General features: G+C 37.9%; 1 protein-coding gene across 4 annotated transcripts; it reads right to left on the bottom strand.

The window, feature by feature from the left end:
• Nucleotides 1-4833: 4833 nt before the first annotated feature.
• On the bottom strand, nt 4834-27647 carry LOC141405895 (uncharacterized). Of its 4 annotated transcripts, none has more exons than XM_073990763.1 (8): nt 27528-27647; nt 12839-13069; nt 12573-12744; nt 12185-12498; nt 7844-8023; nt 5710-5841; nt 5322-5480; nt 4834-5254 (listed from the first exon to the last, which is right to left on the bottom strand). In XM_073990763.1, the coding sequence occupies exons 2-8, from the start codon at nt 13061-13063 to the stop codon at nt 5222-5224; spliced, it is 1215 nt and encodes a 404-aa protein (XP_073846864.1). In that variant the 5' UTR covers nt 13064-13069; nt 27528-27647; the 3' UTR covers nt 4834-5221. The 4 variants fall into 4 exon arrangements, with proteins under 4 accessions (XP_073846864.1, XP_073846866.1, XP_073846862.1 ...); XM_073990765.1 differs by having other exon boundaries at nt 12839-13064; nt 27528-27610; XM_073990761.1 differs by having other exon boundaries at nt 27325-27534.
• Between the last annotated feature and the right edge of the window lies 1 nt (nt 27648).

Below are 27648 nucleotides of genomic sequence, written 5' to 3'. Positions count from 1 at the left end.
GCAGGTACTGCTGCAGTACCGAGTAAAATCTTCGTTCCCGTATGAAGATAGTCCACTGGTATCATGAGGAGGCACCCTGTTGCAGACCTCAGGGCGACATTCTGCAGGTTTCAATATTCTTCCACTGCGTAATGTTTAACATTTGCATTGATGTACAGTGTGGCAGTCAATTTAGCTTCAATATTTTCATATTCCTCAGATAGAATAACTGCACTGAAACCCCGTTTGCATTATAGCTTTTTGCCGGGTTAACCTTCTATATGAGGATTTATTTGACGTTTGAGCTATGGAATTGACATTTGAAACCCAGTGGGTTTATTAAATCCGATGAAGTGCAAACGGGGTATAAGCCTGCTATGTAGACATTTTTCCTATGTATGTACATATCGTCACCTGAAATGCCGAAAGAAGTAACGCTCAAAGGGTTTGGGCATTTATGGTGACGATAGGAGTGCCCATACACAAAATGGAATGGTCCAAAAAACATGTTTAAACTTCTCCATTTTCGCCAATTCTGCATTTGTTTAACATTGTTGACATCCCAACTGTTAATTCATTAACAGAAATGTGGCAATATGTTTTAAATTATTTTCTGTTTACACCAACATTATAAATCGCCTTAAAATTTATTGTTCAAAAAAAATAGGAGTGTTTAAGAAAAAAATGAAAATACAAATATTTTTATTTGAGTTTAGGACCAAAATTGACAATATTTTAGTTGTTAGTAGTGAATTCAATAGTTTTGAAGGCTGTTTGAAAACAAAAAAGGCTTTTGGATGTGGCCACAATCAGGATATTGTACTTGCAGCTATTTTCCTATAATTTGAGCATTTATTGGAAAATCGATGAATTTTATAAACAAAACCTTTGTTGATTAGATTTGTTTAACACTCTAGCTGTTACCTCGAACAATACATAATGATTGGTTCCCCATGAATTTGTGTATTCTGATCCCTGAGCCAAGCTTTAGCCAGTTTCCATTAGACTTTTATGTAAGGATTAATCAAAAAAGCGTATCTATAAGGCATTATTTCCTCGACTAAATAATGTTTTAATGCCCTTAGCATCTTAACTACACGCAGTACAATTATTTTGTTTATATTTGAAAAATTGGATGATTGGCAGATATGAGCCATTTTTCTACACGCTTTGTTAAAAAGCTAATTTTAAGGAAATACTTTTAAAGTTGCCCTGCGAGTATGTTCATTAGGTTTTGCATCGTATAAAACACAATTTTCTATGAGAACTAATCTAAATTAAGTACTTTTAAACGAAAAACGTGAATTTATGTAGACAAATATAGTACGGTGTATACCAACCATAGAGTAGTCGAAGCCGAATAATCACTAAATGGTGTAAAACTAATTTCAACCGTTCACGCTTTAATATATTTTTGGAATAGAAGTGAAATTGATTGTGTACATAAAGCTAACATCCTGAGGACCTCATCATTTCATTTGGTCGAGGAATAAATGACTTATAAATGCGCTGTTTTGGCCGATCCTTTCATAAAGGATTAATGGAAACTGGCTGAAATTTGGTTCATGGTTCAAAATACACCAATTTATGGGATACCAATCATTATGTTTTGTTTGAGGTAACAGTCAGAGTGTTGAACAACTCTAATCAATAAAGGATTTGTTTATAAAATCTACTGAATTCCCCAATAAGACCTTAATTTATTGGAAAAGTCCCCACAAGGACAATAGCCTGTTTTTGGATACTACCAAAGGACTTTTGTTTTCAAAAAAAAAAAAAAAATCAAACATATTGTATTTAGTACTATCAACTAAAATATTTACAGTTTCAGTCTTAAATTCAACTAAAAATATTTTTATTGTCCTTTTTTTAACAAAAAATTTTAAGACGATTTATAATGTTGGTTAAATCATGGTATAAGTAAAGAGGTAGATTTAAATGAAAAAAATCTATAGAACCCTTGTTTTTCCTGAATTCCTAAAACTTCAAAATTAAGCAACAAGTGGGTTTGTTTACAACACCAATTTTGAGCATTTTATAAAAATCGCGAAAAATGAATGAAGGACCAATGTTTCTCCGCATAATCAAGTTGTGGATATGATAAAATGTTTGTTTCAATGATAACCTTACCAATTATTTCCCCAAAAATGTTCCAAAAATAATTTTAAAAATCATTGAATTCGATTGTTTTTAAAATTGTTTGGCATTTTATTCAAACACCACACACACATACACAGTTTGTGTACATTGTTTTGAAGTTTTAGGAATACTCGAATGAAAAAATTTAAACTGACATAAAGCTTTGGCTAACCTTTCTTATTAAACCATGGGTTAAATAGTAAATAATTAAATACAAATTGCCACATTTCTGTTAATGAAATAACAGTTGGAATGTCAACAATAGGTCTGTTCGTTTACTCAATAATTTGTACAAATTTGTACAAGTCCAGTAACTTCTTGTAATCGACTAAGGTCTTTTGCATGGTACAGTGGAGTAAACGAACAACATCCAGTAACAATTTGTACAAATTGTAAGTAAACGAACACACCAATTGTTAACCATGGCAGAACTACTAGGTAGTGGTATCACACCAGCTGATCGAATATGAAAAGTCAAATCCCTTTATAAAAAAAATATTTTTGTTGTAATTTCCCCAACAACATAAAGAAAGTTTTGACATAACATTGTGCCATGATGTTAACCAAATACAAAATAAGCCAAAATGGAGAAATTTAAACAAGTTTTTTTGGACCATTCCCTTTTGTGTATGGGCACTCCTATTATTTTGAACACAACTGTATGTCCTTGACGATAAGAACTGATGCAAAGATCGTACAATCATTTGCGTACATTACAATGTCTATGCCGTCTGGAGGGTTTGGATTTCAGGAAGCTAGAGGATAAACAGTTCCGTAGATATGACCTCGCCTTGAAGAACTACCTGTTTCATTCTACGGGTCGTTGAATTCTTATGTTTGCGCCCACACAAATAGTTGATTATCCAACGTCTCAAACACGACTGGAGAGAAGTCTTACCTATGTCCTTGACCAGCTTGACATGGTTGACGGTATCGAAAGCCTTCGATAGGTCAAAGGCTACCGTGACTGTTCGGCGGCATTGCCCGTTCTGGTTTAGTCATCGACTGATAGTGGACATGGCGTGTAATACTGTTGTGGTACTGTGTATTTTCCACAATATATGCTGATGTTGGGCAACTGGGAAACTGTTTTTCATCATAGTGAGAATACACGCCTTTAGAATGTTCTCTTTTGGGGACAGAAGGGAGATCGCCCTGTACGATTCTCCTCTGCTGGCATCCTTGCGGGGCCACCCTGCCAACTTTCCAGGCTTCTGATACTATTTGTGTGCCAAACGATAGATTGACGACCTTGTCAAATACTCAACTCCAAATAAATTCAGTTGCTTAAGCATTATCATTGAGATTCCGTGAGGGGGAACGCTTTAGATGATGACGTCTGCAACATACCTCATCGTAAATTGTTGTGCTATATCCTTGGCTGAGAGGGCTCTTATACGGCGTAGCCCACTCCTCTTTGCCCTATCACTCTCGCAGTGCTCTAAAATTGCCGCTTAAAATAACACGCTCACTTTTTCGGGGCTGCCATTGTCACGCCGTTGAAAGAAAAAACCTTTCCGGGATTTTAGAGTGATTTATTTTAAAAAATCCCGCCACCTGGTCTAGCCAAATTTTCCGCTTACGTTCACCTACAAGCCTGATGACATCAAGAGTAAGGGGGCGGAAACCCTGTCTTACTTCTCCTCTTCCGACCCCACAGCCTTACTAACATACTGCAGAGGCCTCAAATGGCTATGGGGCGGGTTAACTTAAGTATATTAGTTAATCTACCTTCAAATTATCATGTTTTCCTCTCCTTCACACTCTTATTACGTTTTCTACTTCTCCCCTGTCTCTTCAATTTCTATATTTTCTCCTATCCAAAACTAATCTCCTCTCCTTAGCTTATTTGTCAATCCATCAGCAGTATTAATCATCACCACAACGGATCTGCAACTACTTTCTTCACCTACAACCGTCAACTACATACCAACTTTCAACACTACTCAAACCCAGGATGATCACAATGGACCACAAGGTCTCCGAGTGGAGTGGCTGCTACTTACAGCAGCTGCGCATCTTATAACCTAACCTAAGTCACCTAACTCGAGACTCTTCAGGGTTGGTACGACGAAACCGTCGGCTCTTTTGGGAAATTTGGTCTGATTTCGAATATTCCACCAGCAGGTATGTGGCAGCGGCTGTGGTGATTGCTGAATTCTCAGAACCCTTACCAAACAGCTTGTTTATGGTTCAGAAAAGTACGGCGCACAATGGTTCAGGAATCGATTTTCCCGGCCGATAGTAAACATATTGAAACTAACGAAACAAAAAATTAGGTCAAAATATTGGAAGGTATGGGCGAGGCGTGTTCCTAAAGACGACAATTTTTCCCCAATTTAGGAAAATACGTAAGTTTTGCAAATTTCTAGAGTAAGAAATAGCTATTTCTCGAAAAAATAACAGCTATTGTGTTCATTGGGAACAGCTTGGAACAAAGTTCTGTGTTCACAGAATGATGCTTGAAAGTGTCCTTTTTCAGTCCATATATACTTTTTAACCCATACCGTTCCGTCCGTTTAACATTTTTAAATTTTTGAAATTAATGTGAGTTTTTTTTTTGAGTTGAGTTTTTCGATAAAGTTTCCCATATTAATTACAGATTTTTTACACAAATGGACATAAATGCCTAAAAAGTACGCTGGAAATCTATTGTCAGCTAAGAAAATTCTTTTTCTAAAATTCACCCATTGAAAAAGGAAAACAATTTTCATATTTCACATTTGAAAACATACATTCATTTTATTTAAACAAAAGAAATGTATGGTGATGCTCACATGTTGTTGTTGTGTTACCTTTTTTTTGACTTAGACAATACAATTTCATAATTAAAACATTGCAATAAAAATTATCAACTATGGCGGCCAATTCGTTTCACATTTTCAATATTTATTTTTTAAGTCATGTTAAAATCTTAAATTTTATACTTTTTTGTATCTCTCAATTTGTTTGTTTTGTTTTGGTTTTTGTTTGAAGATGGTGAATTTAAATTAATTTTAAAATTTGTAATGTTGTTTTTTCTTTGTTTTTGGTTTTGTTACACTAATATTAATTTAAAAATTAATTAAATTTGTTTTTGGTTTTTTTGTGATAATAAAACACACTACACATTAGAAGGGCGTAAAGTGGTCGTTGTCTGTGGGGAGAAAAAAAAAGAATTTTCATTATACAATATCAAGAAAAGTATTTAAATAATATTATACCGTTTTCGTTTCAGACGGTTTGATATTTTCTACAGCTTGTTTCTTCTCTTCAACAATATTGTGCTGTTGTAAGGCTTCAATATATGAATTCTGGCATTCTTTGCATATGTTTTTAAAGGACATTTCCATTTTTTGACTGGCCAGTGATAAGAGGGAGATCTGTAAAAAGAGAAAGAAAGAAATATTAGAATTTAATTAATTACTTTGAATGGATGACAATAAAAAGCAGCCATCTAAATATAAATTATATTATATCCAAAAGGAATAAAATATATGAAGAAAAATACTTTCTATATTAATAAAAAGTATTCTAACCGGAAAATGTTCAAATCATTTCATAATTTTATATTTCTATTTCCTGTTACTGATGTTTTTCCTATATACTTACATCCTTTTCCAAACGTGGTACATCTTGGCCTAAATTAATAATTTTCTGTTTATATTCAGGCCATGTATTTTCCAATGATGTTACGTGGGATGTTATATTGGCACTGCGATCAAATAGCTCATCCAATTTGTTCTGTAAGTATAAAACAAATATTTTTATTTTTTATATTTATGAAGAAAGGACAAAATTTTTTAGTTTTCCATAAAAAAAAATTAAAATTTTTTTTTAAGCTACATGAAAGATTTTTGGTACATAGATTGGGAAAAAAATGTCATACGTGATACTAGTTTTGGTTATTGCGCGCAAAAGTTATGGCGGTTTCAATTCTGATAAAAAGAAAAAAATCTTTAAAAGACTCTAATCATTATATTGAGAAACTCTCTTAATTTGGGGCTCCCTACATACTATATGTTTACAGAGGTCCCATAACTTTAGTGAAAAAGTTGTGCATTTTCGCGGAAATTAGGAAAGAATTCCAAACAATTGGTAGTTTGCAACTTGTTTTAAGAAAATTCAACCTGCTTATGCCTCTGAAAAATATATAAAAATATGTACGTAATCTATACATCGCGAAGATTCAAATGAAACCAAAACTACACAAATCCGTTTAGTGGTTTTCATATTATAGCAAAAACAAAAAAATATATTGAGGAAATTTATTAAATATTTGTAAGAGAAAATATTTTTTAAAATTTATTTTGTGAGTTAGTTGAAAAAAATGTAGGAAAAATAGGTCGGAGTTATTCATCTATTTTAGTTTAATTTCCCGCAAAAAATCAAATTTTTTATTCTAATCACTTTTCGAATACACACTAACATCTAGCGGAAGATATGGGTATCGTTCAAATAAATGTTGGGTTCCTTTTAATAGGGTATGCTCTTGAAATAAAACTGTATCGGGTAATGTTCATTTTGAAATGCGTGTAAATCGCGAAATCCTCAAAACCACTTGATGCGCATGCGGTTTACCAACACAGCGAATTCTTCTCTTTTAATTTGTACACATTTGCCAGGATTTACTTTGGCCGCTAAGATGTAGCATCGTCTGCAGTTTAGTGTGCAACAAACTGTATAACGCTTATATTTTGCACAAAGTGCATACACATTTTATGCGCATCCGATTTCACTATCAACCGTGAAAAAATACATCGATCTAAACATATTTCAATAAAATCCATCAAGAACCGTGGATGTAGCATCACACAGTATTTTTTGAATAAATCGGATACAGCTCCCATGCCACTAAATTTTTCAAACTGCTGTTTTCGCACAAACGCGAGTGATGATTCACTTTCTTCATTGAAATGGAAACGATCCACATAAAACGCGAATTAGTCAGCGATATTTTGAAAAACATTTTTCGCAAATTTTTCATTTTTTGCAGTAGCCATTTCCGCCGTTCTAGTGGATGGATTTTCACGATGTATGATTTATATGATCCGGATCGTCGAAAAACTAAAATATCGCGGGGTACCAGCACACTCAAAACGATATTGTAAATACTGTACCCAAAAAATAGGTTTTTTAGAAAAAATATCGGACTAAATTTTGGCCTTTGGCAGTAGATTACTCTGCTGCTGTGTGGGCTACATACTCAATATACATATCAGATTATGCGAAATCGCGAGTTCTTTAATCCTATAATTGTTTTTTCGAAATATCCGAAAGCGCGTCCCAGTTACATAAAAAATACAAAAAAAAAACACCTGAAATCCGGCTTCAAAATGTCAGCATCCATAAAAGGTGGATGCAGTGGAAATTGGAAATGATACATTAGAAGAGTAATCTTCATTTTGTAATCTCCTACTTTTACTTTGGACAGATGTCCGTCATTTGAATGGTTTAATCAGAAATCGAACAGCAATGTAAAAAACCTGTTTAGCTTCAACGTGTTTTTACCTATGTTTTTTCCTTTACGCGGTCGTAACTACCACGTAAATTAAATTTTTTTTGCTAAATTTTTGAGCTTTGTACAAAAACATCTAAAATAATCCAGCAATAGTCATAGTTACTGGTAAACTACAATAGTTCGCGTATTATAATAGTGCAAACCTTGGCTTCATGGAAACTAAAAAATTTTGACTTTTCCTCTTATACATAAATTTTTTCAAAAAAAAATCCGTTATCTACTAACCTTGTGTTTCACCAACTCTTCATGCATTATAATTGACTTTTGTGTTAGGGTATCATTAATGAAACTTGTATTGACTTCCAGTTTATCAATCTTCGATTGTAAATCAGTTCTCAAGGATTTCAATTCTTCGGTATAATTAACGGGTAAAGCCATATTCTTCAAGCCATCACTGAAGTTGGACTGTAAAAGAGAAATTTTAGATTAGTTTATGAAAATGTTAAAATCAAGAAAAATATTTTTAGAGATTCACGGTACCCTAAAAATATGTTTAAAAATCCACAAGGGTTTGTAGGTGCGGTAAAAATATTTTTAAAATTCCACGAAGCTTTGTAGTTGCGATAAAAAATATTTTCAAACATTCTAGGGGCTTTGTAGGTGCGGTAATTTTTTTTTAAATCCCCGAGGCTTTGTAGATAAGGTAAAAATATTTTTAAAAATCCACGATCCTTTGAAGGTACCCTAAAAATAATTTAAAAAATCCACGAGCCTTTGTAGGTGCCTTAGAAATATTTTTAAAAATCCACGAGCCTTTGTAGGTGCCTTAGAAATATTTTTAAAAATCCACGAGCCTCCGTAGATACCCTAAAAATATTTTTAAAAATCCACGAGCCTCCGTAGATACCCTAAAAATATTTTTAAAAATCCACGAGCCTTCGTAGGTACCCTAAAAATATTTTTTAAAACCCTCAAGCCTTTGTGGGTATCCTAAAAATATTTTTAAAAATCCACAAGGCTTTGTAGGTACCCTAAAAATATTTTTAAAAATCCACGAGGCTTTGTAGGTACCCTAAAAATATTTTTAAAAATCCACGAGCCTTTGTGGGTGCCTTAGAAATATTTTTAAAAATCCACGAGAGTTTGTAGGTACCCTAAAAATATTTTTAAAAATCCACGAGCCTTTGTAGGTACCCCAAAAATATTTTCAAAAATCCACAAGCATTTGTGGGTACTCTAAAAATATTTTTAAAAATCCACGAGCATTTGTGGGTACCCTAAAAATATTTTTAAAAATCCACGAGCATTTGTGGGTACCCTAAAAATATTTTTAAAAATCCACGAGCCTTTGTGGGTACCCTAAAAATATTTTTAAAAATCCACGAGCCTTTGTGGGTACCCTAAAAATATTTTTAAAAATCCACGAGCCTTTGTGGGTACCCTAAAAATATTTTTAAAAATCCACGAGCCTTTGTGGGTAACCTAAAAATATTTTTAAAAATCCACGAGCCTTTGTGGGTACCCTAAAAATATTTTTAAAATTCCACGAGGGTTAGTAAGTACCCTAAAATATTTTTAAAATTCCACGAGGGTTAGTAAGTACCCTAAAAATATTTTTAAAAATCCACGAGCCTTCGTAAGTGCCTTAGAAATATTTTTAAAAATCCACGAGCCTTTGTAGGTGCCTTAGAAATATTTTTAAAAATCCACGAGCCTTTGTAGGTGCCTCAGAAATATTTTTAAAAATCCACGAGCCTTTGTAGGTGCTTTGAAATATTTTTAAAAATCCACGAGCCTTTGTAGGTGCTTTGAAATATTTTTAAAAATCCACGAGCCTTTGTTGGTGCCTTAAAAATATTTTTAAAAATCCACGAGCCTTTGTAGGTGCCTTAGAAATATTTTTAAAAATCCACGAGCCTTTATAGATGCCTTAGAAATATTTTTAAAAATCCACGAGCCTTTGTAGTTGCCTTAGAAATATTTTTAAAAATCCACGAGCCTTTGTAGGTGCCTTAGAAATATTTTTAAAAATCCACCAGCCTTTTTAGGTGCCTTAGAAATATTTTTAAAAATTCAACAACCTTTTTAGGTGCATTAGAAATATTTTTAAAAATCCACGAGCCTATTTAGGTGCCTTAGAAATATTTTTAAAAATCCACGAGCCTTTTTAGGTGCCTTGGAAACATTTTTAAAAATCCACGAGCCTTTGTAGGTGCCCTAAAAATATTTTTAAAAATCCAGGAGCCTTGGTAGGTGCCCTAAAAATATTTTTAAAAATCCACGAACCTTTGCTAGTGCCCCTAAAATATTTTTAAAAATCCATAAGGCTTTGTTGGTACCCTAAAAATATTTTTAAAAATCCACGAGCCTTTGTAGGTGCCTTAGAAATATTTTTAAAAATCCACGAGCCTTTGTAGGTGCCTTAGAAATATTTTTAAAAATCCACGAGCCTTTGTAGGTGCCTTAGAAATATTTTTAAAAATCCATGAGCCTTTGTAGGTGCCTTAGAAATATTTTTAAAAATCCACGAGCCTTTGTAGGTGCCTTAGAAATATTTTTAAAAATCCACGAGCCTTTGTAGGTGCCTTAGAAATATTTTTAAAAATTCACGAGCCTTTGTAGGTGCCTTAGAAATATTTTTAAAAATCCACGAGCCTTTGTAGTTGCCTTAGAAATATTTTTAAAAATCCACGAGCCTTTGTAGGTGCCTTAGAAATATTTTTAAAAATCCACGAGGGTTACTAGGTACCCTAAAAATATTTTTAAAAATCCACGAGGGTTACTGATACCCTAAAAATATTTTTAAAAATCCACGAGGGTTACTAGGTACCCTAAAAATATTTTAAAAATCCACAAGGGTTACTAGGTACCCTAAAAATATTTTTAAAAATCCACGAGGGTTACTAGGTACCCTAAAAATATTTTTAAAAATCTACAAGCTTTTGTAGGTACCCTAAAATATTTTTAAAAATCTACAAGCTTTTGTAGGTACCCTAAAATATTTTTAAAAATCTACAAGCTTTTGTAGGTACCCTAAAATATTTTTAAAAATCTACAAGCTTTTGTAGGTACCCTAAAATATTTTTAAAAATCCACGAGCCTTTGTAGTTGCCTTAGAAATATTTTAAAAATCCACGAGCCTTTGTAGGTGCCTTAGAAATATTTTTAAAAATCCACGAGCCTTTGTAGGTGCCTTAGAAATATTTTTAAAAATCCAAAACCCTCTTGTAGGTGCCCTAAAAATGTTTTTAAAAATCCAGAAGCTTTTTTGTAGGTGCCTTAGAAATATTTTTAAAAATCCACGAGCCTTTGTAGGTGCCTTAGAAATATTTTTAAAATCCACGAGCCTTTGTGGGTGCCCTACAAATGCGTTAAAAATATTTAAAATAATCCACGAGCCATTGTAGGCAAGGATGCCATCAGAGGCGAATCGTAGCTGCGGACTTAGTGCAGTTCTTCCATCTGAGGTGTATGAAAATATCGGCAGCTAAATCCACTGTTCTCCGCCTGGACGGTTGAAATGAGGCTTCCTCACAACATATTTGTCGATGGTGTCTTGATTTTGACTACTAAGTATCTAAAAGATACTGAGTGTAACTTTCGATAGCATGTTCAAGTCGTCAGCTCAAGCTACAAGGTTCTTAATGCGCTGGTCGGCAGCACATGGCATTGCTGACAAAGAAACCTTGTTGACATCCTATAAACCAGTAGGATGGTCTGTGGTATGCTGTGTCAGCGCCATGCAATGGAAAAATATTCACACCTGCCAGAATGCCGCCCTGCAGAATGCAACAGCGTGCCTCTTCGTGACATTAGTGGACCATCTTCATGAGGCGATGGTGCATCAGCACAACAAAATGTTGCCGATGCAATACCTGCTGGAAAGAGAGGTCGAAAGGTTCAAGCGAGAAACTCCAGATGAACGAGCCTATCAGGCAGGATTGAATAGTGTTCAATCTGACGCAGTTTTGCAGGCAGTATACCATTCCCCACCCATCGCAGCAGAAGAACGCCAGCTGCCAAGGCAATTATGAGTGGTTTTAGACCAATATATATCCGGACAATGCCGCCGCATCAATTCTTTTTATCGAATTATCTTTTCGTACACCGGGGTGAAGCTGGAGATCAAATCATTTTGTCTCTAATCCACTTCATGGCAGCTATAATGCTGTGCGCAACTTTTTGATCTTGGTTTGATGCGTTTTCGATTCCATCCCAGTTCTTGTAAAGCGGTCATGTCGAAATTTTACTTTTTAAGTACATCCCACAGCGTGTAACAGCACCTTCACTGTAAACAGTTCGGATATTTCAAATGCGGATTCGCATATCATAGTCCTAAAAACAATACAATTTCTTAACGAGAATTGACAACGTGGGAATTCATAAGTCTTTTTCGCATTTTTTTCTTAGATAAATGTTTTTTCTTCTGGAGGCCTTCTACCCGACGCCCAAACACCAATTACTACATTGTCGCAACCAGTTGAGAAAGCCCGATTTATTGACCTTGATGAACTAGAACCAGAGCAAAATTTATCCATATTCTACGCACAGATTCATCGCACTCTCGCCCACTCTCTATAAACAAAAGACTCCCGCAAACCCAACTTTAAATTCTTTTCAACTTACCTTAAGATTTTCGAAAACATTTTGTAAATCCGTTTGTTGCTGTTTCACATTATTATAATGGTCCTTCATACTCTCAACATCCGTTGCAATTGCCTCAATTTTGGCACCGAAGTCAGCCACGATTTTCTCTTCCTTGTAGGTTTTTTGTGCTTCTTGTGAGGTACGATATTCGCTGAAATTCTTCCATAACACCTGTAGCGACTGTTGCAGCTCCGACAATTTGGACGAGATCAGGGTTTGATTTTTTATTAAATTCTTTGACGTTTCATGCCAGGCCTGTAGGGTATCGGGTAATATTTGACTGGCTGCCGAAACTACAAAATGGAAATTTTAAATTAATTCCTAGAATTGAATAAATTCCCTTTGAAAAGACCCGAGGAGTACACACCTTGTTCAACTTTTTGTCTATATTCATAGATTTGTTGTTGCAAATTGAAATTTAGCCAATAGGTAAAGCCAACAAATATTGATAGGGTTATCACGAACAAAAGAATGCCATATAAACGAAATATCAATTGTTTGTTGTGACCACAGTGATGTGTGGGCTGCTTGACTTTGGGCTGTTGAAAAAGCAAAAAAAAGAGAGTCAATCAGGTGAGGGTGTTGTGAGAGGGGTTTAATGGTTAAAATTCATTCATAAATGGCAATACGCACCCAATTATAATCCTCCTGGTCATCGGTGGATACATTGTTCAGCAACTTATCTTGGGAATATAGGGTTCCTCTATTGTTATTACCGCGTCTCAAGGGCCCTCCACCATTGCTACCACTGCCACTGCCTCCCTTGGCCTGTGACAGCAAAGCATCCAAGTCTCGACGTTTACGCATTTTCTTGATACCATAACGTAATGGTACCGTCACATGATGACTAGAATCCATTCTAAACTAAATTAATTTGTGAAAATAATACAACGACGACAACAACAATAAAACAAAACACTTGATGTTTTTGTTTTACAACACCACACACTAGACTTTTTGCAAAAAAACGAAGCAACAAACAAAGTTTAACTTTATTTGAAGAAAGAAAGGTTTTCTTGGCGTTTTGATTTTTTTGTTTTTCAGCAACTACAACAGTTTTGGTATAGCTCGGCAACTCGCTCTGCCACTGCTGCTCACAAATGATGTAAAGTAATTTTTATGAAAAACATTTTTATTGATTTCTTCCTTCGGCTACGCTGGACTTGCTTGCTTAGTCCCCAATAGAAAAGTCTACTGTCCAATAGTCGTAGTAGAACTGAGTGTATCTGCCTCTGGCTGTTGTCTCATCTTTCACCAGTCGAAAAACACACAATTTCACCTCAACCCTTGTTTGTGATTTGGCTGGTTGGTTTGGTTGGTGTATTTTGAATAACTCTAGAGACATTTTATCCACATTTCATCACACAAAAGAGCGCCTTGCCTAACCTAATCGCATGCGGAAGGAAGGAACAACGAATGAACGAACAAACGGATGGTGAATGGATGTATAAACACAGAGAGCTATGGTGGGTGCAATTGCGCGGATTATGCGCATTACGTACGCTGCTCCCCACCAAAGTCGCTGTTTTTTTATTTTCTTCTTTCAAATGCCAACAGCTTTGTTTATATCCCCAACACACATTCAATTCTACATTCTTGAATTGTGTCAAATTTGTCATTGAATTGAATAACATACTCGTACTCACCAGTCGTCTAGATTCGCACAATCATCCATATACACTCAACCCATTGACAACTGGCAAAGTACACTTGGGACTTGTTGTGCGGAGGCGTTTTAAAAAGTAAGTTTTGAAGGAAATTGAATTGGAAAAATATTTTTTTAGAATAAAGGCATCTGAAATCTGAAAAAGATGGCCAACAGAAAAAAACATTATACATTTATACATGACGATTCTTGATGTCCTTAGGGACATTTTCAGAGCCCTCGAGCTGTTATGTCAAAAAGTATGGACTTGTACACAATAAACATTATGTTGTTGTAAAAAGAACTACAAGGGCTAACACCTCAAATGGGGGACAAGGTGAGAACATGTATAGTTGCTAAAATAACCTTAACTCAATTTTTATACCCTCAGCCTTTAGGCTAAAGAGGGTATATATGTACACTTTCATACGACAAAATAGTCCTGATCTTAAAAAAAATGGTTTTAGACCCCAAGTATGTTTGGACCAAATCTGTCTGTAGTCGATTTTGCCATATCCGTCAGTCTGTCTGTCTGGCTCCCGAACGTAGGAACCGATCGGGTCCAAAATTTAGTATTTTATATTTTCCTACACAAAAGTTCAAAACTTTTCGCTAAAATGGTCATAACATTGCATATGGTAATATTACTTTCAGTAGGAGTAGGTAGGCGGCAGGTGCTACGCATTTTGCAGATTAATCTGCATCATTGTAAAGCAGCTGCCGCCGAACTACTCCTGTCCCTCACGAACTCAGAGGTGGACATTGTTCTAGTCCAGGAACCTTATATATAGAAAAATAAGGTCTCTGGACTGAACAATGCCAACTTCGTGGTCTTCGCATTGTCCGAGGGGGACAAGGTGAGGACCTGTGTGGTAGGTAGGAAGAACCTTAATCTAATCTTTCTATCTAATTATAGTAATGGAGACGGGGTACACAGGCTGCTAAAGGAGAACCTGGGCGTTTTGTAACGTAATCCTTGGATGTAACGCCAACGTCCACCATTTCCACCGGGACAGTAAAGATACAAACACTAGAGGTGAGTCAATTTTCAATTTTATATTATCTTACAATCTAAGAATGCGTAATAAAGGAAATAACCCTACCTTTAAAATTAGAGACAGGCAGGAGGTCATTGATCTAACTCTGTCAAATTTAGATGATTCTGTTGTCCAGAACTGGAGGGTATCCAACAAATGCTCCTTTTCGGATAATATGAGGATATACTTTGAAATCTCTTTCGACGGAGTCCACCAAAATCCTTAGAAATCCCAAAATCCTGAGAAGGACGGACTGGGGCAGGTTCACTGATCTGACGAACCATCAACTGACACTCACCGGAAGGATAGTAACAGTTGCTGAGCTTAAAAGTAAAGTGTCCAACCTAACAGAAACCTTTCTTCGCTGTCATAAGGATGCCTGTCCATTAACTTATCCTGGGAAGAAATCCCAACCTGTGTGGTGGAACAAGGATCTTGGCGAACTGCGGAAAAACACCAAAAAGCTGTATAACAGGGCGCACGCGACGAAACTTGACAGTGACTGGAAATCGAATAAAGCCAGTTTCAACAAATACAAGAGTGAAATCAAGCGCGCCAAAAAGAAGTCATGGGTTTGTTTCTGTAAGTCTGTAGAAGGAGTAAACGACGCTGCCAGATTCCGCAAGATTCTCTCCAAGGACCCCAAATCCATTGGTAGTATCAAAAAACCGGACGGCACGTGGACAGACTCAGGTCTTGAGACTCTAAACCTTCTAGCTGAGACCCACTTCCTTGACTGCACGGACGCCAGTAACCTTCACATTGAATGTGACAACTTCCAAGTCCAAGAGTCAGTGGACGAGAGCCTCATCGATAAGGTTGTAAGCAGAAACAAAATAAAGTGGGCAGTTAGTACATTCAAACCCTATAAGTCACCTGGTCCAGATGGAACAATTCCTGCGATGCTTCATTTTGCCGCACCGCAGATATACCTAATTCTGGAGGAGATCTTCCTGTTTGTTTCTTTCCTGCGTACCAGATCTGTGGAAGGAGGTAAAGGTAACTTACATCCCCAAAGCGGGGAAAGCCTGTCACTCTGCACCCAAAGACTACAGACCTATAAGCTTATCCACCTTTCTCCTCAAGACACTCGAACGACTGATCGATCTGGAGATTAGGAGCTTTGCAGACACTGCCTCGCTGAGCAACTCGCAGCATGCTTACATGAATGGTAAATCTGTCGAAACCGCTCTTATGAGGTCGTGGGTTTTATTGAGAGAAATATGGAGAATTCAAACTTTACCTTGGCGGCTTTCCTGGATATAGAAGGAGCCTTTAACAACGTAAAACTTGAGTCCATTCATCTCTCGCTTAGAGCGGTCAACACCCCGGAAACCCTGATCTGCTGGATAAATAGGATGCTGGAGAGCAGGATCATTAATCCAGCATTGGGGAGTTGACAATAAGGAAGACAGTAACTGGAGGTACTACCTCACAGAGGTGTACTCTCACCGCTGCTGTGGCTACTTGTGATAAACAATATTTTGGCGGAATTCGACAATCAGGGCATCAAGGTTGTCGCATACGCGGATGATGTGGTTATGCTAATAACTGGCAAATTCTTGTCCACAACATCGGAGCTTATGCAAAGAGCCTTATCAAAACTGTTCCGTTGGGCCACCGCAAATGGCCTTGGTGTAAATCCAACGAAAACAAAATTGGTATTGTTCACTAGAAAGCGTAAGCCCGGCGACTTCGTGCCACCAACATTGGTTGGAGTGCAATTACATCTATCACCTGAGGCCAAATACCTGGTACAATCCTGGATTCTCAATTGAGATGGAAAAGGAACGTCGAGGAACGGACGAAGAGAGGTATGATTGCACTTTATTCATGTAAGAATTCGATTGGGAAAATCCAGCTATTATACACTGACCGTATAATACTGTTGTAATGCCCGTAATTTCTAGCCCTAGGTAACCGGATAGGCAGCTACCTATTAGTTATCTTTACCTACGTGATTGGTAATTTCTACGTGCCATTTACCGAGGCGTGTAAATTTTGAAAACATGTGGTAACATTGGTGATTTTCATTCATGATTTCGTAAAAACATTGCCACATATAAGTGTGTTACAACTTTTAACACATTGGCAACGATCAACCAGGCAAAATCCTGGGTGTAAGTAACACGGCCGTTTTCGACCCGGTAACGTTACCTATGGATTGAAATTATGAAATTTTGCTTACACGAGGGATATCTATGAACTCATAGATAACTACACGTAGAAATTACGGGCATAAGATCCATCTTATCCTACGGATGTCTGGTGGCATACGCTTCGACATAAATCGAACTCCGGCAACATAGACAAGGTGCAAAGGGCAGCCTCGATCCTGATAACTGGAGCTTTTAGAAGTTCTATATGCGATGTTGAACCTCTTGCCCATGAGACTCAGCATCAAAGTTCAAGCAGCACGTAGTGCCCTAAGGCTACATGAATTGAATCGTTGGCGTGACAGCACCTATGGACATGCATGCATTCTTCGGGAGCTAGGAACAGCGACTGTAATGGTTTTCAAGCAGAAATCTTCGCGATCAAAATCCCCGCAGAGTTGATAAAAAGTCTGGATGCAGAAATCTTTGAACCGGTGACTATCTTCGTTGATAGTCAGCCGGCTCTTAAAGCCATCAAATCCTCCAACATCAAGTCTGAGGCCGTTCTTGAGTGTAGAACTGTTTTGGCGAAACTCACAAACGCTGTCCGACTCTGCTGGGTACCGGGACACTGTGACATTGTGGGAAACGAGAAGGCAGATGAACTGGTAAGTCATGGATCCCAATCAACAAGTCTAGCAATCACTGATTCAATCAAACCACCCATATGTCACCTTTTTCGGAGAGTGGAGACCTTCTTTGAAGAACGAGCCAAGGAACTATGGCATAATGAACCAAGGTGCAACGTGTCAAGGGCCATTTGGCCGACTCTATCAACAAACAGAACAACTTCACTCTTAAATTTGAGCAAGTCTGAAATCAGGGTATTGACGGGAGTCATTACCGGTCATTGCAACATCAGAACTTTTATCGGCAAATAGCAGGATGATGGCGTGGACTATTGCAGGCTCTGTGAAGATGAGGAGGAAACGGAGACCATTGAGCATATTTTATGTCGTTGCCAGATGTTAACTCGAAAGCTATATAGATTAACAGGAGTATGCTTTCCTCCAAGCTTAATCTATTTATTATTACTTTCCCAACCCCACCCTCTTTTCTTTACTTTTCTCTTCTTTTGTCCTTTCAGGTAATTCTGAACCTCTTTTTTCTGATTTATGGATGATCACAATGGACCGACAGGTCTCCGAGTGGCGTAGTCAATATAAATTGACTACACATCATTAAACCTAACCTAATATTACTTTCAGGCATAGATCGGGTTCGAATATGAACTAGATCGGTCCGCGCCTTTGGGTACCTCGCACTCAAAATTCGGAAAAAGTGGAGTTCAAGATCTCCTCTCGGATTGTTTTGAATTTTTTTTCAGCATGTTGCCCTTGTGGCCCCTTTTACGATGGTACAATTTCTTTCGGGGGTAAGTCCATACTTCCTGAGACAATGGCCTAAAAGCTTCAAGAAACCTTGACGACAAATCCGCAAGATAACTCTCGCAGGAAGTTTCTGATTGTCCAAACTTTTCACATTGTATTATTTCATTTAGTCATGTACTTGGTTGGAATATGGACTATATCGATCCCATCCTTCGGGTAGCTCCCACACAAATTTTAAAAAGAGTGCAGTTTAAGGAATCATCTGGGATAATCGTTTTTTAATAGTTTAGTTAAAACGGTACAATTTATTTCGTCACCATCGGTGAAATGTAGCGGAGGGGAATGGGTGGACTTTCGAGGCTGCTCTGTATGGTGTTAGGAGCTTTCAGGACTACTGCGAAAGGAGTTATGTTATTGCGTACAGTGCCAGAACATCTTCCAGCGTGTCTCCAACTTTTTTGTCGTCGGAATAGGAAACACGTACAGTCTCCCCTGCAACAATGTTACAACCTAACCGTCCCCTATAGCTTACAACGTTGCGAAAGTATCGTAAAAGAAACCCAGGAGAACTTGCCTTCATTATACACCAGTTTGTTTGCCCAGTACAGACCTATCTCGCTTGACTCAAGTGAAGCATACATGAAATGTTTAGGGGTAGCAGTACAGTGTGGAACTGCCGAGGTACCGGTGCTTAATGTGGTATATATCGCCGATGAATAGCTGTACCCTGCCTGACATTATTGGAGGACAATAATCTTTCTTTCGCAAAAGGGACTTCAATTCGCGTCATTAGCTTTGACATTCGGTCCTAGGTATTCGGTTTGATACATGAGAATTTGTCGGGACATCATCACAGCTACAGTCGCTTACAACCTACCTGCTGGTCGATACCCGATATTTCCCTAGTAGGCGAATAAATGCGGAAAAAATGGCTAGACCACATCGATGTTACTTTACACCACATGATAATGATAGATCCGAAGAGGTGCGCGTGTTATTTTAACCGGCAATTTATAGAGCATCCCGAGGGTGTTAGGGCAAAGCAAAGTGTGACAAACCGTATAAGAGCCCTCTTAACCGAGAGACCTTGACCATGACACCATATCTCAAGAAGAGACTAAGATTTTACCGGTGCATCAACACAACAAGACATTGACGCTGCAGTACCGGCTTGGGTATTACCGCCGTGAGCATCCCTGCCACGATCTAGTGGAAAAGCTTCCCCAACCCAGGCACGTCAGGAGCGATCTTCGTGATCTAGAGTGAGGTCCAAAGATACAAGCCAGAAATAGTCATTTTTTTAAATATTTTTGTACATATTTGGTCTGTTCCAGTACTGCCAGATTCTACTAATTTTTACTATTTTTTCTTGCAGGTTCTGGAACAGAGCAATTAATTGAATTTTAATCGAGCTAACATGACCTAAGGAGCTTTGTATTGAAAAAGTGAATTCTAGTCTATTTTATTTTACAAATTCATTTATATTCTATTTTACAAATTCAAATTTTGACCGTTGGGCAGAATGCCGCTCTGAGAACTACAACGTGGCTTTTGATTTCATTGGCCTAATTGGGAAAATATTTTTGCAGACATTACCAATAGCAACATTGATCCTCCATAAAATAACGAGCAGATGAAAGCAATACTGATATCCCTATTATCGTCAAAACGAAAATACAGAAGAGCACAGAATCGGATACCATTGCGACTTCCATCGCCTGAAACTTTGGAAACGTTATATCCGCAATGTCCAATGGGTTTTAACGAAAGTACAACAGCAATTTTACGCAGCATTTTAACACAAAAACCCGAACAAGAAAGGTTATGGCCCGTTCTTACATCTTGTCTTTAAAGTCCGTTCTAGTTATACCTTAGGCTTAGGGTCCAAAGATACAAGCCATAAATAGTCATTTTTTAAATATTTTTGTCCATATTAATTACATTTTAATCGAGCTAACATGAAATTTTGACCGTTGGGCAGAACGTCGCTCTGAGAACTACAACAGGGTGATATCAAACACCTCCGATCCTTTACTTAGTCATTCAAATGTTGAATAACGTGGCTTTTGATTTCATTGGCCTAATTGGGAAAGCATTTTCGCAGACATTACCAATAGCAACATTGATCCTCCATAAAATAACGAGCAGATGAAAGCAATAATGATATCCCTATTATCGTCAAAATATGGCAATATTAAGCAAACAAGTCTGTATACATAAAATTTACTCAAATCTGATTGATTGATTTGAATTTGCTGACAATTTTTTCTTGCTCACTCGGAATATTGGCTTTGCCGCTTTGCCTTTTCCATCTAGAGGATTTTTCATATCTCGTTCTAGTAAGGACCTACGTTTTACAATGCAGATTGAGCTACTTGCCATAAAACGAGACCTAAGTGTATTTAATAGCTCAGCTCAATTGGCTTTGCTCCCACAAAAAAGTAAGTGTATTCAAATACCTATCCCCCATTATTACAACGAACGAATTGGGGAGGAATAATAATTACCTCTAATAATGAGAGAGAATCTTTCTCTCTCTCATGAATAAACGTCATTCATCCAAACATTATTTTGTTACTTTTTTATTGTTGCTATTCATGATAAAACTACTATTCAGCTCACATCGGTAATAATAATTGTACAAAAAAAAACGAAATACAGAATTTCACTTAAAAAGGTTTTGAGTTATTTCATATCGTCGTCGTTTTTGTTGTCAAAGATGAGAGGAGGGTAGGGGCGTCAAAAGACGTTGCCCGAGAACAAAGCAATATTTGCAAACAAACAATGGAATGCACGGCTTAAATGAAAAACTAAATTGCAAAATAAAACCGCCATAAATTATGTGTGTTTAGTTGACATGTTCCATGCCCCCTTGCCTGCCTAATGCTTTGGCGCGAAAATGTGACAATTATCCACGACAAGTTGAATTTAAGTTTTGAACGTCTGTTGAAGATGTTATTGAATTCTATGCATTTATTCAGGTGTATGAAGAATCAATTAGACCACCAATGTCATAGTGGGTGTGGGGAGGGTGTTATTATACCTCGAGGTATAGGGGTTGCATTTTAGGTAAACAAAATTATGAATTACTGTAGATAATGAGGTCCTATGGTAATTCGAATGAGTTTTTTTTTTCAATTTCTTGCAGTGGTAAATATTGCGCTGATTGCGGGAATATATGGGGGACGGAATCATTTACCCGGTAATTCAACCTGAAATCCGGGTACAAAACCAGATTAGGCCCGGATCTACTGAAATAATAAATTTGGGTTCGAGAATATCCGAGAAGTGTCTTTAAACTGGATCAGTGCAAAAGTGTTGAACTTTTGTGGAGGAGATACCCGAAATAATGGACCGATATAGTCGATTTTGCAATTTAGTATTTGAAAGTCACTACTATCGATAGTTATCGAGCCCACCAGCCAATTTTAGTTGCCCACGGGATGATTTTCCGAAATTTCGGCCATTATGTCAGGAAGCATGAACTGGCTTACGAAAAATATTTCGTTGTAATCAGGGTAACCAAGACAACATGCGGTGAAATTTTCAAAACTATTTTCAAACACTCCTTAAATACAAATTTTTATGTTTTGTGAAGGAGATACTCAGAAGAGTTGTCCGATTTAGATGTTGCTTTCTGCGCCAGATACTCAGAAGTGTTGTCCGATTTAGATGTTGCTTTCTGCGCCAGATTACCTCCCAACGTGTCTCCAACTTCGTCGTCGAACACGCTCAGCTAGACAACAAACGCAGTTCCCGCGACAATTGGACCTACGTTCCGGAACGACCCGAGCCCAGCACGGCCAGAGATTGTCAACTTAGCGACAGCTGTACAAACCAAGTGTTTTCCCCCAGGTGAGCAAATCATGCCAGCCGCTTTGCTCAAGATCCTGCTTATTAGGGCTGACATCGAACAGAATCCAGGCCCCACTTCCACCAAAGTCACTATCTGTTCAGTGTGCAACACTAGAATCACGCGCAATTTAACCCAGGTACGTTGTAGTCAGTGCCTTGGATGATGTCACCTAAGGCGATGCTCTGGACTAGCCAGTCACCGCGACTGGACAAACTCATTAATGGCAAGATGCTGTGCAACTCTTCCATCTGCCAACGGCCAATCAACATCCCAGGGCCGTGCAGCAACAACTCAAACCATCTGGCGTTCGTACAGAGACCGGACCGGCAGTTTCATGTCGGGTTGCTGCTACAATAATACCACGCTGAGCAGCTCTCCGAACACCTCCATCAACAGCAGTCATACCAGTGCTTCAACCTCTTTGTCTCAGCACAGCATACTGTCCGACTCCACCATCTCCACCTCTGGACAAAACAATTCGAACTCATCCTCACGAACCTCCAACAGCTAGTTCGATAACAACCCACTGCCACAAAACCAGAGCCCCTCCTCTCAACATCAGCAGCAGCAACATCTTCAAATTGATGATTTCCAGTCCTTTAAGATCTTACAACTTAATTGTAATGGTCTGAGAAATAATGTAGTGGAGATCACAAATTTCATGCATGTGAACATCTTAATTGCAGAAAGGCAAAGCGCCATATCCCTGCTGGAAGCATTCCACAATGTAGACCCGGTTATCCGACAGCTGCAGCACGACTTGCTGATGAACGGGACCATCTGCGTCAAACATGTCCTGATGACCAAAGGATTACATCTCTGAAGGAAGAGATAAACTCTATTGTAAACCAGCACCGTCGTAATAAATGGATTAATCACCAGAACAACTGTTACGCTGGCTCTTACAAGTTACGGTCTACCATTAAACGTCTTTCCGGCTCAAATAACAATCAGCGCAACATCGCTATATCGTTCAACGATATCCAGTATGCAGATACCAAGAAGTGCGCAAACAAGTTCTGCCAGTAATTCGTTGCTCATCCCATCCAGCAGAACAGGACCAGAAGAGCCACCCTTAGGAAATTTAGGATACTCCAGCGAGAGACAAGTCCCACTCCCAGAGTTGAAGCCACTGTTTCCAGGTCAAAACCATCCAAGGCTCATGGTCCAGACGGCATCTCCATGGTGATGCTCAAACACCTTGGTCCAGTAGCATTAGAATATCTCTCAAAACTTCTTAGTCTCTCTATTAATCAGCTGATTACTCCAGAGATATGGAAAGTGGCGAGAGTTATTCCTCTTCCTAAAGGTTTTGGAAGCGCTACTTCTACCAACTTGTTCCGGCCACCTATATCTGGCGAAGCACCAACACTAAAAGCACCTCGGCGGCACTAAATGATATAACAACACATATTGCGAACAGCCTCAACCAGAATCGACCGCCAGCGCGGACTGTCCAACACCCGAAGATCCTAAGTGTTGTGTTTGATAATCTCCTGAAATTCACGAAACATGTCACTTACATTAAAGTCCAAGCCAAGAATAAAGTACTGAAGGCGCTCGCAGGTACTTCCTGGGACAAGGACACGGAAACACTCACAGCACCTCGAAAATGCAACAAAGTCAGCGAAATTGTAGACTTTATGAGTCGTATGTACTCATGGTCGCCGCTACCTTATCGCCGATAAATAGGTGTACCCTGCCTTATATACCTATTATTACTTTGTTTTTGGAAGGCCATCACCGTCTAGTTCTAGGGGACTTCAATGCTCCTCATAAGCTATGACATTTCGTCCTAGGCAATAACCACATTTTTCATGGTGAATGAAGATGCTCCTATGCGCATAAGAGGAGATTGTCACAGCTCGACAGACATCTCACCAATATGACACTCAGTCTAATAAATGACATGAGCTTGGAAAATGGCCAGAGCACAACAACATTACACGCCATATCCACACATACAAGTCGAGGACTGAACCAGAACAGGTCGTGCGACCGCAACAGGTTAAAACTATTGAATCCGGGAAAGAAGGAAGATAGAACGGTTGTTACTTTTAAAGGCGTGACAGATCCGAAGAGACGCGAGTGTTATTTTAACCGGCAGTTTATAGAGCACGCCGAGAGTGATAGTTCGAAAAGGAGTGTGCTACGCCGTACAAGTCCAAGACACACCACCACAATTTACAATTAGCGATGCAGTCTCACGGCAATGGTTTCTTTGTACAGGATTGACCCGAAAAAAAGCGTTTAGCCAGCGGCAGCAGCATCAAAACTATGCTGCAACAACAACGATAAGCTATATTGTAGACGTCATCTGAAACTCGAAACAGGCTAGTAGGCGAGCATAAACGGAAAAAAAGACTAGACGACCTGAACCAATGCGACATTGGTACAGGATTAAGTAAATTGTGGGCAACGGTTAAATCCCACACGGGGAAAGAAGAATAATAAAACGGATGTTAATTTCAACGACGTGACAGTGCTAGACACCTCTTCGATGTGCGTGTATTTTAGCCGGTCATTTTATAAAGCACCCCGAGAGTGAATAGGCGAAGAGGAGTGTGATACGCCGCATAAGGGCCCTCTCAGTCCAGGAGACACCAAAAGCATTTTGGCCAGCGGCTACCAACCCAGCATCAAACCTATGCTTCTACAACAACAACGATGTGCTACGTTGCAGACGACATCCCAATATCGTCAGCCAACATATCATGGTACAAGAAGCCTGAAAAGGATTTTGAGCTGTTGCACCATTTTCAGGAAGCAAGGAGTTGGCCACACAAAATAATAGCTTCGATAACGATCTTTAAACAACCCTTAAACCGTACTTAAGCGAAAAGTTGAACTTTGTGAGGTAGGTATCCGACGTCAGTCGTTTTAATTGATGTTGACCGGGTTGTTTACAGCCCTTGGTCCATTATCTCAGGAAGTGTCACCGTCGTATAAGACATTTTTTTGTGGGAGGTACCTGAACATTTTGTAACTTTAGAGGAAACGATACCCGAAGGGGTATCTTCGGACTTTGTCTAAGAAATATTACGATATGGAAAGTTCGAAGGTTATCGTTCGCACCATCCACTGCACATGGTGCCCGTAGGGGTTTTTATACAGCTTTCGGCCCATTTTCTCAGGAAGTATAGACTTGCCCCTTAAAAATTGTGTAACCTCGTAATGGCGGCAGCGTATACAAGTTGTTGCAAGAAAAATTAAAGAGATACGAGAGGAGGTCTTAAACTGCACTATTCCGAAATTTTGTGTGGGAAGGAGTATACCGATATAGTCTATTTGTCTCATAGAAATATTACGATCTGTAAAGGGAATTGCCTTCGAGAGCTATGGTGCACACCATTTTGGCAAAAAGTTCGGAACTTTTGAGGGGGAGGTACACGAAGGAGTGGACTGATATGGCCCATCTTCGTTTGGACCAAATATTACACATTTTGGACCGAATCAGTTGATCCGTTCGAGAGTTTTCGTGCGCTTCAGTCAGCCAGCCAGACAGATGGACATTGCTAAACCGATTCCGAATTGTCTGAAACGGATTTCGTCCATACATACTTGGTGGTCTAAAACCATTATTTCGATAAGGCACATTTTTGGTCGTATCAAAGTGCATATACCCTCGTAAGACTAAAAGCTGGGAGTATAAAAATACTTTTTGGTGTGAAAATATATGTGTTGGATCTAAGATAATTCGTTAGAGAGAGAGAGAGAAATTTTTGTCTTATGTTTCGTTAAGGGACACCTCTTGGATCAGGCAGAAATGTTTACCATAGGTAGTCCTTGGGACCCTGATCACAACGATATATAGGTTTCGCGGGGTAAGTCCATTCTTTCCGAGATGTGGGCCATGACATTTCGGATATGTTCACCGTTACCTTGTTGAAGGTCACCTCTCGGAACGGGCTGAAATTTTTACCATAGGTACCCCAATGGACTCTGATCACAACGATATATAAATTTCCCTGGGAAAGTCTATACTTCCCGAAATATGGGCCTTGACATTTTGGGAAATGTCTTTAATACCGTTATCTTGTTTATGGTCAGTTCTTGGATCGGGCCGAAATTTTTACAATAGGTAATCCTAGAGATGCCCCTAAATGAATTATTCGTTAAAGAAAGTTTCGAGTTTATTTTCAACCAATCAATAGAAAATTTTATTTATTATTTTGGGTCACTTAACCGAATTTTAACACACACTCGAGTACACACACGCATCGCATGTAACATATGGTCTGGCAATTAAAATCATTGTCACACGTTGAGGGTTGAAAACCATTTCAATTTTCAAAAAGGTTGAGTGTTAACGGTATTTAGGTTAAGTTAGGATAGGTCATTGACAACACTCCCAACATTTCAAAAATGGGGTGTAGTGTAAACACCATTCTTGAAAATAAATCCTTTTCAAGAATGGGAGGAGCTCTGCCATGTCCACAAATGTTTATGTGACACATTGTCTTCCTTCTTTAATATAAAAGTTCATTATTATATCAAAATGAACTTATTATTTATTGTTGTGCAAAAGATAGCATTATCAATTTAACCGATTACAAAAATAAATAACTCAATCGATTCGAGTATATTTAATGAGAATTGTTGTTGCTTTTTTGCAAAGTAAACAGCGATCATGTTAAAGGAAGTCAAGTCAATGGTTGAGGGGTTTTAATTCTTTTGTGAAAAAAAAAACTTTATAATGGATTATGGATTTTTGAAGGTCAATTCATTATTTAAAACACATTGTTTTATTTTTGAATATTTTTTATAAAAACATTATGGGTCATTTATTTTTTGTTATTGGTTAGATTTTAAAAATTAAAGCATTTTGTGCTTTCAAAATTTAAACTCAATACTAAAACATTTAACTTTTATTATAGTTTATTTATCACGTTTAAACTTAACATAGTTTGAAGACCAGAAATCTGTTTGGAAAATCCAACCAATAACAAAATTTAACATGATGTACATATATATATTTTTTTTTAAATTGGGTCACTATTATATTTTTAATTTGAAAATTAAGAACTTATTCTTCAACTATCTTTTTCATTTCATATTGCACATTTTTTATATTTGATCTACATCATTACTAACCATTATATATTTGTTTTTATAAGAAGTTTTTAAGATATATAAGCTACTTTATTTAAAACAATAATAAACAACGACGACCGCACACCACCAACATTGGCGACTCCACACACTCACTCACTCTCTATGATGTTTATCAACTAAAACTGTTTATCGCCTTTGCCGTTTTTCACCCATAAATGATTAAACGTTGTAAAAATACTTACCCAGCCCCAGCGTGGCCAACAGCGAGAAAAGTTTATTTGCTGTGAAACTCAGTCACTCACCACGGCTGATATTTGCCGTGAGCAACACAAAATATGGCTTTGTGTCGTCTAGCCTTAATAT

This window comes from Musca autumnalis, unplaced genomic scaffold (assembly GCF_047663935.1).
Source record: "Musca autumnalis isolate F117 unplaced genomic scaffold, ASM4766393v1 scaffold_5, whole genome shotgun sequence".
Taxonomy (NCBI): domain Eukaryota; kingdom Metazoa; phylum Arthropoda; class Insecta; order Diptera; family Muscidae; genus Musca; species Musca autumnalis.
This window is presented reverse-complemented; position numbering and strand designations above follow the sequence as displayed.

What these genes read in the sequence shown, in the direction of transcription:
- LOC141405895 (XM_073990761.1), bottom strand. An exon ending in ACCAGGAGGATTATAATTGG is followed by an intron (nt 12,745 to 12,838) that starts GTGCGTATTGCC and finishes CTTTTTCAACAG; the next exon opens with CCCAAAGTCAAGCAGCCCAC. An exon ending in ATGTTTTCGAAAATCTTAAG is followed by an intron (nt 8,024 to 12,184) that starts GTAAGTTGAAAA and finishes TCTCTTTTACAG; the next exon opens with TCCAACTTCAGTGATGGCTT.